Source organism: Gambusia affinis, linkage group LG12, assembly GCF_019740435.1.
Source record: "Gambusia affinis linkage group LG12, SWU_Gaff_1.0, whole genome shotgun sequence".
Classification (NCBI taxonomy): domain Eukaryota; kingdom Metazoa; phylum Chordata; class Actinopteri; order Cyprinodontiformes; family Poeciliidae; genus Gambusia; species Gambusia affinis.
The window spans coordinates 15,396,743-15,411,721 of NC_057879.1; the positions used below are offsets into that span (position 1 = coordinate 15,396,743).

A 14,979-nucleotide genomic window follows, 5' to 3' on the forward strand; every position below is an offset into this window, starting at 1 on the left:
GCAGTTAGCGAGAAGAAGAAAGTTAGTAGAGACTAACATGAAATGAATTGCAGGTGCAAAGTACTGACTTCTTATTTATCTGTAAAATTCTGTAATACAATTTTTGTTTTCCTTCCTCTTTTAAATTATGCACTTTTTTGTGTTGGTCCAGCATAATAAAATCAAATAAAATACTTATATTACTTTCTTAATAGTAGCTTATTATGTGACAAAATTTCTAAAAAGCTTAAGGAAATGCATACATTTGCAACCCGCTATCCAAAGTGAATGCAAGGACAATTTATGACAACTTATTTTTTATGTTGAGCAGTACTTCATTAGAACAGATAAAAAGCTGTTTTGTTTTGAGATGAAAAAAAGATTGTCTCAAATTAAAATGCAAACTTAACAAGGACTTCCCAAGAAACTGTTGTCTTTTTCTTTCTCAGACTTAGTCTTTACAGAATCATATCAGAAAACTGGATTCAGTTTCCCTTGGTAGATGTGCATACTTCGTCTTTTCTGGTCGGCTGGTCTTTAATTAACACTAACAAGATTATTTTTATCAGTACTTCTTCACAGGGAAATACCAAAATGACAGTTGTTTTGCATTTGTTATCCTGGCCTATTGTAAGTAAGCACTGCCTCACATCTATGTTTTTACCTTCCCCTAAGTTATTTTCTCAGGCCATCATTCATCTTGAAGCATTTGGTTTCTGTCAGCTGTCAAATGAAAAAAAATTATTGGTTTCACCATACATCTATGGGTGTGACCTGATGCACAAAAACAGTTCTGGAGCTTGTTTGTCCGTTTCTCTGTGCATGCTCTTGTTGCTATGTTCCCGTCCTAGGACAGACTGATCATATCAGTTTTATCTATCGTCATCTTTAGTTTTTCATGGCTTATTTCACTTTCTCCACACTGTTACTCTCTAACAGAGTTCAGCGAACACTGTTAGAGATTGTTATGTTCTTCCCTGGTTGCTCAATCGAGTCAGTTTGATACCTTATTGCAAAATAATGCAACACAACAGAATGTTGTCTTTGTTTGAGCTACAGACTTCTAGGGTATTCCAAAGACACCTGAATGTTTCAAGTGTTTCTCAGAAAGGTTTACAAATTATCTAGAGATGACAAGTTTGTACACAACCTAAAAGGTGTGTATAGGTGTGACAGAAAAATAAAAGATTCATCATTTCTCAAGAAATCAAAGGATGGCCCTGGTTTTGGCAAGTATTATTTGTATTTTGTATAGACAAAAAGCAGAAGTACAAATTTTATGCCAACTTCTTGTTATTTTTTATCTTACTTTCTGCTATTGTGTGTTGGTATACTTAAGTAGGTGGCATTTGTCAAGGGAATATTCACATGGATGACAGGAAAACAAGTTTGTAAGGATAACACAAATCATTATAATGCCTCCATCTGTTTGACTTGTTTCCATTATTTATCTAAATAATGTAACCTAGTTACAGTTTTTCTCAGTAGCTTTGGTGCATTCCTTGAATCATTTTCGTCATTTGCGAAACAGTAAATGCATTTCTCAAAACAATGTGTGAAACCAGCAAAACACTCTAGATAAACTTGCCAAATCCAGTTTCTTTCTTAAAATTCTTAATTCAGGGCTTATGCTGCCAGTTCTCAGCTATAACAACAGTAACAAAATATGGGAAAAAATACTTTTAAAATGTGCTTCAATTTATGTGTTCAAACCTTTGCACACACATTTTATTCATAAAGAAAAAGTAAACATGACATGAAGTTTATTTTTGAATCATTTATTGTACACTGTAGACCAGAGATGCTGGATGAAGTGTTTGTTACAAAACTGTAAAGCAAATGTCTGTGCTTGTTCATACATTGGCAAAGCATTGTTATGGAAACAAAATACATCATCCCTTAGTTTTGTCAGGTCCTAACTCCACTAATTAGCTTTGGCAATAGCAATGTTTTTCAGCAGCATTATTTAGAATAAGCATTTAGTTTTAATCTGCACTCTGCAATATTAAATTAAACATCTGTATCTCAAGCATACTACATGTGTTCTAGAACAAGTTCAATGCCCTTTCTAATCAGTGCCTCACATCTTCCTCATCTTCTATTTCGTCTTCCTCATATTCGCCCATTTCATCAGCAGTGGCATCCTGGTACTGCTGATACTCTGACACCAAGTCGTTCATGTTGCTCTCAGCCTCAGTGAACTCCATCTCATCCATTCCCTCTCCAGTGTACCAGTGAAGGAAGGCCTTGCGACGGAACATGGCAGTGAACTGCTCCGAGATTCTCCTGAAGAGCTCTTGGATGGCCGTGCTGTTCCCGATAAAAGTGGCAGACATCTTGAGGCCACGAGGGGGGATGTCGCAAACGGCTGTCTTGACATTGTTGGGAATCCATTCCACAAAGTAGCTGCTGTTCTTGTTCTGGACGTTCAGCATCTGCTCATCCACTTCCTTCATAGACATCCGACCGCGAAATATGGCTGCCACAGTAAGGTAGCGCCCGTGGCGAGGGTCGCACGCTGCCATCATATTCTTGGCATCAAACATTTGCTGAGTGAGCTCTGGCACTGAAAGGGCACGGTACTGCTGGCTGCCACGGCTCGTGAGGGGTGCAAAGCCTGGCATGAAGAAATGCAAGCGAGGAAAGGGCACCATGTTGACTGCCAGCTTGCGGAGGTCGGCATTGAGTTGGCCAGGGAAGCGGAGGCAGGTGGTCACCCCACTCATGGTGGCTGACACCAGGTGGTTTAGGTCTCCATAGGTTGGTGTGGTCAGCTTCAAGGTGCGGAAGCAAATGTCATACAGGGCCTCGTTGTCAATGCTGAACGTTTCGTCTGTGTTTTCCACGAGCTGGTGGACAGAAAGGGTGGCGTTGTAAGGTTCCACCACAGTGTCAGACACTTTAGGGGAAGGCATGACACTGAAGGTGTTCATGATCCGGTCAGGGTACTCCTCACGGATTTTGCTGATGAGCAGCGTGCCCATACCTGAACCTGTGCCTCCACCCAAGGAGTGCGTAAGCTGAAAGCCCTGAAGGCAGTCACAGTTTTCAGACTCCTTTCTCACCACATCCAGAACCGAGTCCACCAGCTCGGCTCCCTCCGTGTAGTGACCTTTGGCCCAGTTATTTCCAGCTCCACTTTGACCTGCATGATAGAAAAGGTTAAAGAGAGTTCTTGTTGAAACTAAATTTAACAATAAACTATTTTGAACAAATCTCCACACTGTTGCACTCAAATAGTTTGCAGGCTCTTGATTTATTCGTTCTTTTAATAATAGAACTTTGGTAAATGCCCATACACCCAAACTCTCTTTTAAAAGCAAGGTTTATTATTTTATCTGAATTTTATTTGTGGAAAAAATGTGCTGATGAAACTTTTTTATGAATTGTGGGAAAACACTACCCGTTAAACTTTGCTACATTTCAATACTTACACATTACAATTACACAAAATGTATAAATGGTTTTCAGTATTTGTAGAAATAAACGTCCCCCTTTAACTTGGCATCACTATGTAAAATTCAGTGCAATCAATTGCTTCAGAAGCAACCTAATTAGTAGATAGAGTCTGCCTGTGATCCGCAAAGGCTATAGGCATTTTTGTTATAGAACCTTAGTAAATAAACAGCTTCATCAAGACTGAGGAATCCGACAGAGTTCATAAATTACACTTTAAAGAGTAAAGTCAGAAAATAACATTCTGGTTATAATCAGATGCGAAAAAGAAAAATAATCATTTAGACCTACATACAAAATGCTATATGTGGCAGTAAGCCAACACTGCATACCACTCCAACACTCTCTTGCATCAGTGAAACAGGGTGGAGGCCCCCATGATATGGGGACATGTTTTTTCTGTGGGAACAGGGGAAATGTTTAAAGTAGACAGTAGGATTTATGGAGCTAAATATAATGTAGTTCAGTGGAAAAACCTGTTTGAGGCAGGATAATACCTGTGTTTCACTTCCCAGTAGAACAATACCACATACAACCAATGCTACAATGAAATGGTTTGTTAGATTGGCCCAGTCAAAACCCAGATCTTAAATCCAACTGAGAATCTGTGGCAAGGTCTGAACATCGCTGTTCACAAAAGCTGTAGAGTCAATCTGACTGAATAAAAATGTCTTTCTCTGGATGATCCAGTTACCAATACAAAAAGAAACAACTTTCAATCAGCTTTGGATTCTAAAGTTGACATTTGCAGTTTGCATTTAATTCTGTGTCTAAGTTCTAGAATCCACAGTGTAAATAGATAAACACATTTTTTTCTCTATAGAAAGGCAAATGAAGTTATGATTTCACTGTAAAATGTACGCACAAGGTGTTTTGGCTCTGTTCTCATGCATCTTATTCATAGACTCTTTCCTGCAATGTTGTGCTACTGGTTGCAGCAGAACTGCAGCTGTGTTAGTTTCACTTGGTAGTACCACTTTTTTATGCCTCAAAATAAGATAAAGATCATGAACATACCACAAAATCTACAACGGCTTACTTATAGAGCACCTGGTGATGGATTTTTCAGGGCTTCACATTCAAGTGACATAATAATCATTAAGCATCTGATTTTTGCAATCTAAAGTTGCAAACACCAAATTATAATCTTTAAAAATAAGATACATAAAAAAAAAACTGTTTATAAAAGCATATAATATTTAGACTGTCACATTTTGCTTTGATTTTATTTAATTGATTTAAACTGTGGCAGCTGTGGAAGCAATACTGCCTTGCAACAAGAAGGTTCGAGGCTTGAATCTAGACTTTTCTACAAAGAGTTTCTATGTTCTCCACTTGAACATGTGTGGGTTTTTTCCAGCTATTCCGGTTTCAAAAACATGACTGCTTGGATAATTGGTCTCTCTCAATCGGCCTCAGAAGTGTGTATTGTTTTTTCTGTGTGTCTCTGTGTTTGATGGATGGGTGACCTGACCAGGGTGTGCTCTGCCCCCAACCCAAAGAGGGCTGGAGATAGCACCTTCCCCCCACATTTGATGGATGGAAGTTTGAAACCTGTGAAAGGTGATTATACTGAAAAAGCTGTTTGTTTTTGGTTTATGGTTACTTCAAAAAACACATTTTTGTGTTTTGTTTCTTTGACACATTTATCAAAGAGAATGACATGTTATGCTTCATAGTTTGCTTTTTTTCCCCCTGACGTGTCCTCTTCATTAGGTACACATGTTCAATTGCATGTCAATAGGAATAGTAAAGAAGCTAATCCCATAGCAGCAACTCAAAGCATTTAGGCATCTAGACTTGGTGAAGACGCCTAGATGAAGTTCAGCTAAGGCATAGGAAATATCATCTCTGAATATATTTGTCAAATCTTGAAGCAGATGGGCTACAGCAGCTGAGGACGCACCAACTTCTACTCCTATCAGCAAAGAACATGAAACTGAGTCTACATTTCGCACATGCTCACCAACCCTAAGGTGGACCACCTCATGGAAATGTAGTGGAGCAAATCATGGCTGGGATGCCGACAAATCTAGAGACACTTCTAAAATGTTAAATTGAAGGAAAATTTTACAATTTCTAGAATCTACACTTGATATCCATTGAATCTACTGCTTGCAAAAAAGTGTGTCTAATAAAGTGGCCAGTGAGTCAGAAGGTATCATTCTGATCATTTTGGGTATCATTCTGATCATCTTCCTGATTTAAGTGATTTAACTCTCCCCTAAACACACCAATCCCAGCAATGTATTGATATTGTGACTAATAAAGTACTAGTATATAAGCAGTTCTCCGACCATCCTTTGACTGTTGACTGTTAATTAATGTCTAGCTCCAAGGACGGGGAAATGAAAAGCCCATCTATGATGCATTGTTTCAGCTCCTGTAGCCTCATTTGTAACAGAGCATCCTGTGTCCTGCCAAGTCACCAGAAGAGGTGTCTGACTCTGACAATGACCAATATTTTCCGCACCACAGAGAGAGGCTGCAGATACATTGTGCTTATGGTACGGTGACAATAACACACTTGTTGAGTGTTCTCTCATGAAACTCAGCACAGATTTCACAGAATAAGGAAACAGTTTCTGACATGTGTTCTATGTCCAGTTTGCCCAGATTAAGCCGTGGCATTTGAATTCAACGTCCACTCACCAAAGACAAAGTTGTCAGGTCTGAAGAGCTGTCCAAATGGACCGGAGCGAACAGAATCCATGGTTCCAGGTTCCAGGTCCACCAAGATGGCACGTGGCACAAATTTGCTACCTTTGAACACGTGGGAGGAGAGAGAAGAAAGAGAAAAAAAAGGCTTTAGTAAGATGCTGCATGTTGGCACAGTTTAAAATAATAGGGTGATTTACCGCCCTTAAAGATGTTTTGTCTTGTTTTTTTTTTCTTTGTTTGTTTTGTTTTTTGTCACACTGTTATTTCAAATCAGTTAAGTTTCATACCAGACAAAGAAGTCTGAGCAAGAACAATAATCTTATTTAGAAGTTATGTAAAGAAATGTAATAACCATTGTGTTGCAGTTCTGCTGCAACCAGCAACACAACATTGCAGACAAGATCAATGTTGTGATCTTGTCTGATCTAGCAGGGAACCTCAGCCCCCTTTTAAACTGAAACCTTTTATCTAGCAGGGCAGAAGAACAGAGCACATGCTCTCCATGTATACCTTTTACAGTGAAAGGGGAGTTTTGGGTGTGACACCACAGCAAACACACAAGCAATCATTAAGGGTGCAAATACCTTTTCACAAAACAGTACACATTCCATTATTTTTTTTAAACTGCTGAGGTGTCATTTGCTAAAGCCACAAGCATATCAGGACTATCTTTGAGGTGCTTTATTTGTCCAGCCCCCTCCTTGTCTGGGGCCGTTCTAGAGAGCAAAATACTGCAGCATGCTGCACTGCTTGCCAACTGAATTTCTGCAGAGTCCACTCAGAAAAAAAACAGCAATGCCCTATGCATTTTTTTCTTCTTTTTATGCTCAATACTCAAGTTCTAATGTTGTTTGACTAATCAAAAAGCCATGAGAATTATGTTATGCAGATGTTCAAATGCAGTAGTCGGTGAGGCTACCGACAGCAGGCTACACTGGAACAAAAGGATCAATAATGTCACACTAATAGAAAATGCAAAAGCAGAGTTGCTCAAGCCTCTTTCAGCTGTAGCAGATGAGACCACAGTCTGATCTTAAAACACCTGGAAAAGACATGCTGACTAATGAAATCCCAAGCGCTAATGTTGTTCTGCTAAACAGACAGACGTGTGCAGAGAACAAGCAGCAGATAGAATGTGATTGGGATGAAGTTCAACATGCCACAAGAGATGCCAGAGTGTTGAGGTCAGCTATGCAGACACTGCAGGTACCTGTTTTCCCTGCAGAGAGAAAAAGAAAGGATGGGTGGGGGAGAGGGAGGGACACAGAGAGACGTTTTAGCAAGATCACTGTCCTATTTTTTTTTTCCTGCACCCATGGTGCAACCTATTTTCCCCTGCAGTTAAACTTGCAATGTGGACATACTGTATTGTGGCATTCAGATGAGATCTGTGCAGCCTAAAGCCATGCATTGATGATGAGAAAAAGATTGATGTGGCGGCAACGTATTCAGAAGCATTTCACAAACAACAAATGTTCTTCTACTACCTGAGGCCTCATTGTAGTAGACGTTTATCCTCTCCAGCTGCAGGTCACTGTCACCTTGGTAACTGCCGGTCGCGTCGATGCCGTGCTCGTCGCTAATCACCTCCCAAAACTAATGAAGACAAGTACTTTTCCGTTAGGGATTTGGAGCGTAAACATACCGCGAAATGGACTTTAAAGCGTGTGCGTCAGGCCTTCTTTTAGCGCTGCGTATCTGCAGGGTGGCAGACTGACACTCAGCTGGTGGGGGTACTTTGCTGCAGCCACCGAACCCCACCCAGTCCAAATGTCATTAATAGCTGTCAATTTTTAATATTTATCTCTCCAAAATTCAATAGAGATTCTGTTTTAATTACTTGGATACAAAACAAATGCGTCTATTTTAATAAGGCAAGACGCGTGGCGTTCTTGAACTTATTTTCAAAAAAGTCTTAATAAATGAAAAATGTAATACCTTCGCCCCGATCTGATTTCCACACTGTCCAGCCTGGATGTGAACGATTTCCCTCATGGTGAGCTGCGGATGCGGAGGAGGAGAGCTTTCTCGACTCAGGCTTCGTCCACTGTCCTGTCTGGCGTCTTTCTGAAAATCACCCTTATTTCTAAACTGTGCGTCGATCCGGCGAGATAGACGGACACGTTGCTGCTCGGATGACGTTAGGCGCGGCGCAGCATCTCTCTCAGCCAATAGGAGCGCCCCGGCTTGATGCAGTGCACTAGGGGATGCTGCATCATCCCTCCGTGACACCACCCTGTCCCGTGCATGGAAAAATTTTGCTTCTTTTTGCTGTATTTAGGCTGTTCTGTGCAAGCTCAGTTGTTTGCTAGTTCTATGTCAGGCGGTGTGGGCGGGGAGGTGCGTTATCTAGCTGTTTTCAATGTATGGGTTGCAGTGTGATGCTGGTAAAAAAAGTTAAGCTTGTTAAAAAAGGAAATAGCAATACCAAGACAAAGGATTTTCCATTGGATGTCCACCAAGGATGTTAAATGGTGGACATTTAAGATTAACATGACAAAGTAAACATTGTAAAATAAAAGGTTTCAGTTTAAAAAGGGGCTGAGGAGTCAGAGTCAGACACACTGCTTTGCTGTGTGTATAGCTCTTCTTTACTGCAGAACTCCAGCTACACAGCTGCTTCAGGGTTGGCTGGAATAATTGGCTTGTAATCGAACATAAACGTACAAGAAGCAATTACTTGAAAATCTAATTTCTTTGTAAAGAAATTAGATTTTATCTTAAATGACATGTTGTTCAGGAAAGCTGAAGTTGTTACATGTGAATACATTGCTTCTTTAGAATGTCACCTCCAGCTTTTACTGCAATTAATTCCAACTACTGGTGTCATGTACAGTTCTGAAAATAATTAAGACACCACTGCAAAATTATCAATTTCTCTGATTTTACTCTTTATAGGTGTAAGTTTGAGCAAGATGAACATTGTTCTTTTATTCTATGAACTACTGGCAACATATCTCCAAAATTCCAGGCAAACATTTATTTATTTGCAGAAAACAAGAAATGGTCAAAATAATAAATAAAAGATGCAGTGCTTTCAGACCTCAAATAATGGAAACGAATCAAGTTCATATCCATTTGGAAACAATACTAATGTTTTAACTCAGGAGGAGTTCAGAAATCAATATTTGGTGGAATAACTGTTGGGTTTCCAATGGGGTTCAGTGCAGTGGTCTCAACTTATTCCAGAGCTGTGTAAGCTAATTTTGGAAAACACTGTCTGATGTTGCCAAGGGTGTAACACTGGGTTATTACCACCAGCATCTCTCCTCCTATTCCAAAAGTTTTTTTTTTGTTTTTTTTCTTTTTTTTTTTTTTTTTGTATTTCAGTAATTGTGCAGGCTAAATGCCATTGCATGAAAACGATTTGGCAAGAACGTGGCATCATGACATCATTCAATTATGAAGATCAACACACTTGTGCTTTAGCTGAATGTTCTTGTGTCTTGCCCATTTTGATGAGTGGTTGAGAAAAATAGGTCATGCAATATTTCTAGCTCAGTGAAAAGAACAAAACCAACCTAGTTTGCTTATCTTAAAAAAAAAAAAGAAAAGAAAAAACATGAAACAAATGCTCAGATTTCATCAATAAATAGTGGTTTAATTCAACATGTATGGCTTATGTACAAGTGCATTATGTCTGTTAAAATAAAATGAAATCACACAAGTGATACTTAGAAATGTACAATCCAAGGTTCTTTTTTTGTGTGTGTTTTGTTTTTTTACATTCATTTCAATCTCCCAACAAAGAGATTTTGAGTCGCTCAACTGAGAGAAGCAAAACCTGAAATGTGCGCATTGGGTACTTTATCCCCCTGGAGGCTTATCAGCTGGATTCAAAATTAATTTACCGCTCTTTTGATTTGTGATCCTTCATCTGATCTTTCCAACAATAAATGTCAGCCCTATAGCCTTGGTCGCTGGTGCTGTTGTTGCTCTGCATTGCCTTCATTTCACTTGAAGTTACACGTAAACCAAAAACCTAATAATAAAAAGTTGGACTGGATGCAAATGTGAAATAAAATAAACAAAAAATCATAATCTCTCCATTTTGCACTGAAATAGCTGCATGGAAGAAAGTGAAGTAACAGATGTCAGAGGAGACAGTACCAGTGTTGTGCTGTGTTGAAAATTACTATAGTTTTTTTTTTTTTTTGTCTTACTCCAGATTTGCATTTAGATTTCAAGTATTCAAACTTTAATTTGGCTGCACACCCAGATGAATACTAACACACACATTGAAGACTCAGCCAACTGAGGCATCCACCCACTCACAAACACGGAAATGTAATGTAAAAGTTAGTGTGAATGGTAGTCCCTACATTGTGTTCCAAATCCAAATTCCCTTTCACTCTTAAGTACGCCAGTCTATTTTAAATGGTTGCAGTTACTTGTGCTTTGAAGTGTAGTAGCATTGAATGTGGCATACACTATTTGCATCTAAAATGAACCACATGAACATCTTAGTTACACCAATAATGAAACAATCAAAGATCACCCCTAATCAATCAGCAAGTGAGCTATTTTTCTCATAACAGACATACGTCTTAGAAAGATTTAGAGTTTGATCGATCATTCAGACAATCAAAGATATGTAGCATTTTCAACAATTAGCAAAGTGTTAGGCTCTTCACAGATCTTTCACATGATAACAGAGAATTTTATAGGTCTAGTGATGGATTGAATCCTGACAACACCTTAACAGATCACCTTAACACATCCCTGGATAAATGATCTACAGAGTTTTATCACATTTCAGATCACAAGACATTGTCTGTCTTTCAAGGTATACAGTACGGCACTATTATTGTTATTATTACTAATGGTCATTGTGAGGCTTGTTGTAAACAGTAGCACATCCACAGTCACACATCCTCCTGTACACAAGTATTACAACTTCAAAAGCAAGAAGTATGAAAGTACTACAACTGTTACACAAGTGTCTAAGTCAAGTAGGCTGCACTCCGGAGGTGGACTTTTGGAAGCAAAAGTACTTCCATGAGAAAGAGCGTTTCATTTCGTCAAAATCAATATGTCAATTCGGAACATGTCATTTTGTGTAGTGTATTGCATTTTTTAAGAGTAAGTTGTGCATGTGTATGTGTGAATATGTATGTAAGGAAATAATGACATACTATGTTAATGTCATAACATGATTTAGAAAACACACACACACTATAGGTTATCAATGCAGCAACGATTGGCGATCGCATCAAACATTTTGGACAACTCATTTTTTTCATTGTTTTTTTTTTTCCTCAAAGATTTATAACAGTTTTGTTGACACTTTCACAATAGGTTTCATGCTTTATTCCCACTGCACAAAAATAAAGTGCCACCATATTAAGGTGCCACAAATACTGTAATAAGGATGTATAGCTCTGTACATTAAGGGCACACCAGGGGGAGTTGTGAAAATAATACTTTGGAGATTAAAAAAACTAAACTGAATCAAGCTCGAGAGTTAATTAACCAACTAGAAAAAAAAATAGGATTTGCATACAATTATTTTCACTGGCTGAAACAACTCTCAAACAAAAGTTGCTCCTTATCCACAGAAATCACCATGTGCTAAAAAAAAAAAAAAAAGCTGTTTACCTATTTTTTGCTCACTTTAACAAATAAAATGAAACACATATAGTAGTATTCATTATGCAGTCTGAGAAGAGTTTGGAAACAAAGACTGAAGTAATGCCACATTTGGATTTGCATATTGAGATGGGAGTACCATCTATTTTTAACTGTGCCTTTTTCTGATTGCTTTATCTAAGAGGCTGGTTGTCAAGTGTTGGCAGAGAAGGGGAGAGGGGTTTTTTTCCTCAAAGAAAAATATATTCCATAACCAAAAAAAACAAAAACAAGCAAAAAAGCCCAAAATGACTATAAAAAGCTATAGAAATCGATAAAATGAAATGAACCCCAATGAATCTGCATTCTGTAAATCTCATAAGGGATCCCTCAAGAAAGAAGCCAGTGTCCCACTGAAATCCCCTTCCCTTCAAGACCCAATTCTCTTGAACGTCTCCTTACTGATAGCAAATCAACTGGAATTATTTCAGCTGAATAAAGTTATCTGTCGATTCCATGGTGCAGCATATGGTTAAAAACAAGGTCATTTTTAGACAGCAGTGGATAGGCATATTTGTCAATTTCTATGCTGAGATTAAATGTGCTGAGACATAATTTTAGGGTCAAGAACCTCATTAGAAATCTAAAATTATGAAGCTGAAGAGAAATATGTTGGGTTCCCAAATGTAAAAAAGCCTTAGAGATGAGAACTCAAGAGAAATTGGCACATAAACAAACCCAGTCATCCAAAATTCAACATGGTGCAAGATCAACTTCACATTCTTTTTATACGTGTCCCATAAATATCCCCAGACAGGAGAAACACTGCACTGCTATTTATGTTTTGGCACTACAACAATGTTCATTTTGGTTGGGGCAGTATTTGGTATTTGTATTTGGTGAAAAAAATAAAACAAGGTGTCCAATTTAAATAATTTACATTTACAACAGCAAAAATACTTTGTAACATTCCAATTTCTTTGTCCATATGTAAGGCCTTTTTCATACATGCAAATTAAAAACATTTTATTTAAGCAAAAGCATTGGTGGTATCCATTGTTATCGTTGGTTTTTCATTTCTTCATCAGAGCTGATGACATCTCTGTAATCATTGGCATTCAAAATGACAGTGGTTTTCCCCTCTTTCTCTCACCCAAAGTTGTTGTTTAATTAATTGATTTATTTAAAAAAAAAAAAAGAAAGAAAAGAGTACTTTATACGCTGGTGATTTCCAGTCATGTTCCTGATGAGCAGATGTTGACATTACATTGTTACAAACCAGCCAGTGCTGCAGTCTCTCACTTGTGTGGTCTTCAGTTATTGGCAAAATCCAAGATGACACAAGGAAGGTTGGAGAAGCACTGAAGAACATAAAGCAGCCAGTGCATGACAAGTCAACTCAGATCCAGTTTGGAACAGTCTTCATGAAGTACCTGAAGTCTCGGCTTGGCAGTTATTGCCCCCCCCCTCCACCCCGTCCCCCTTCCAAGCTCCATGCTGTTTTATGGATATAGGTGCCTGCCTCTTGGTGCGACACATAAAGCTTCACATTTTCTTTTGGCTGCAACACATAATCATGTTGATGCTGTGCTGTTGACAGTGTTGTTTTCTGTGCTGGAAGTCTCCCTGTCCATGGGAGCTATGGTACCAGAGTCTATGGGGGAGGACACAGTGCTGCCCATTAGAGGGATGGGAGCTGCCTCAGCAGGGACTACATCCACATTGGAATTTGACTGTACAGAATTTAAATCTAGAGAAACACCAGAATCTTGTACAATGTCTGTGGATGATTCTAGATGTAAGGTATTCACAATGTCTGTGACGGGGAGGACAGTTGGACTTCTTGCTGTGGCGTTGACGGAGGAAGAGTCAGCAAAGAGTGTGGGATCTGAGTCAGTAGGTGGAGCACACGTGTGTCTTGGTGACACAGCTACTAAACTTGGAGGAGTAGAGGAATGAGAAGAGAGATCTTTATCATTGGAGGGAGCCAGATCTAAATGAGGTGGCTGTGAGTTTCCAATATAAGGAGTACATGCAGTTTCAAATATTTTTTCTACCTTAAGGGGATTATCAAACTGTGGGGTAATGGAGGGTGAAGGTTGGGCGGGTCGGTCCAGGTCTGATGTTGGAAGGAAGTCTTCTAAAATACCAGGAGCGTCCTCAGATACCGGCGGCTTGGTTGTTGTAATGATCTCATCAATGTCATTTTCCAGTGGGTTCGGAGACTCTAGAATGGAACTAGGACGGGGCTCAATGACAGGGGTTGTGCAAATCAACAAGGAAGCCGGCAATGTTTGAGGGGTAATGGGAGATGAAGAGCCATGCAAAGCAGCAGTCCCAGTGCCATCCTTACTTTTGGGAGAAGGAGCCGTGTCATTTACTACAAGATGGATATTCTCTTTTAGAAGGTCTGCAGATTCCTGAACTGCCAAAAGTTCTTCTGCATCTGCTAAAAGTGGATCTGTGGCACTTGGGGCTTTGTGTAAAGGACTGGAAGACAGCAGGCATTCTTTATTAGCTTGTATGATGGTGTCTTTACCTCGGGTCATTGCAGAGGCTGATAGTGGAAATGGAGAAGAGTGACTGCTAGGGTCTTGTGGCTCAAGCAGGTCTGGTCCTTCCTTCAAATTATTGGTAACAGACAAATCTCCAGTAGCCAAAGCAGTCAAATCAATTGCCGAAGAGGCAGTGGAGGCCATTGTTGACAATGCAACGTTGGCTGTCTCATGAAGTGGTGTGCCTTGCACTCTGGAGTAGTCCCTGTTGGGCTCTAGTTGATGGAGCAAGAGATGCTCTTCTCCCAGTTTCCTCTGGAGGAGAAGTGGCTGACGAGTGTAGTTCTCACCATCATCGATGGTCTCTGGGAGCGACTGGTCACGGGTCTCAGGCAAAAGAAGAATGCAAATGATGCAAATGAGAGTGCAACAGGCAAAAATGATGTGGTGAAGGAAGTAGCCTTTTTGATTGTGGAGGTCCATGATTGGTGCAGTAAGCATGCCAAAGCCAGCACTGGCCAGTACCAGGCCCACACCACCACCCCTACACAAAGAAAGATATTAACAATGTTATTTAAAGAATGCTCATATACATATCTTAAAAGAAGACACAAACATTGACACCTACTAGCACTAAAAAGCAAGTCCTACCCTGGGTATGCCCTCAAATCATTGCTGTTAAATAAATTCTGACATTGTTTGATGTATGTATTCTTATGATTTGTTATATTTTTCAAACAGCAGCACCTGACTCTCAACTCTAGATAGTCTTTGTCTCCTATGGGATTACTCAAACACAGCACCAGATGGTGGTCTTGAG

General features: G+C 39.4%; 2 protein-coding genes across 4 annotated transcripts in view; both read right to left on the reverse strand.

Moving 5' to 3' along the window:
• Positions 1-1,740: 1,740 nt before the first annotated feature.
• Positions 1,741-8,229, reverse strand: LOC122841227 (tubulin beta-2A chain-like). Of its 2 annotated transcripts, XM_044134356.1 has the most exons (5): positions 8,035-8,229; positions 7,584-7,692; positions 7,307-7,315; positions 6,088-6,198; positions 1,741-3,124 (listed from the first exon to the last, which is right to left on the reverse strand). In XM_044134356.1, the coding sequence occupies exons 1-5, from the start codon at positions 8,089-8,091 to the stop codon at positions 2,052-2,054; spliced, it is 1,359 nt and encodes a 452-aa protein (XP_043990291.1). In that variant the 5' UTR covers positions 8,092-8,229; the 3' UTR covers positions 1,741-2,051. The 2 variants fall into 2 exon arrangements, with proteins under 2 accessions (XP_043990291.1, XP_043990292.1); XM_044134357.1 differs by lacking the exon at positions 7,307-7,315.
• Positions 8,230-8,862: 633 nt separating this feature from the next.
• LOC122841226 (solute carrier family 22 member 23-like) overlaps positions 8,863-14,979 on the reverse strand; it is a 38,055-nt gene continuing 31,938 nt past the window's right edge. For both annotated transcript variants that reach the window (XM_044134355.1, XM_044134353.1), the window contains one exon: positions 8,863-14,703. In XM_044134355.1, the coding sequence (XP_043990290.1) occupies positions 13,239-14,703 (1,465 nt within the window). In that variant the 3' untranslated portion in view covers positions 8,863-13,238. The remainder of the gene's footprint in view (positions 14,704-14,979) is intronic.

Coding starts and splice junctions, on each gene's coding strand:
- LOC122841227 (XM_044134356.1), bottom strand. CDS start 8,091: ATGAGGGAAATCGTTCACATCCAGGCTGGACAGTGTGGAAATCAGATC. Junction 7,693..8,034: donor GAAATCAGATCGGGGCGAAG/GTATTACATTTT, acceptor TGTCTTCATTAG/TTTTGGGAGGTGATTAGCGA. Junction 3,125..6,087: donor ACCTGACAACTTTGTCTTTG/GTGAGTGGACGT, acceptor TCTATCATGCAG/GTCAAAGTGGAGCTGGAAAT.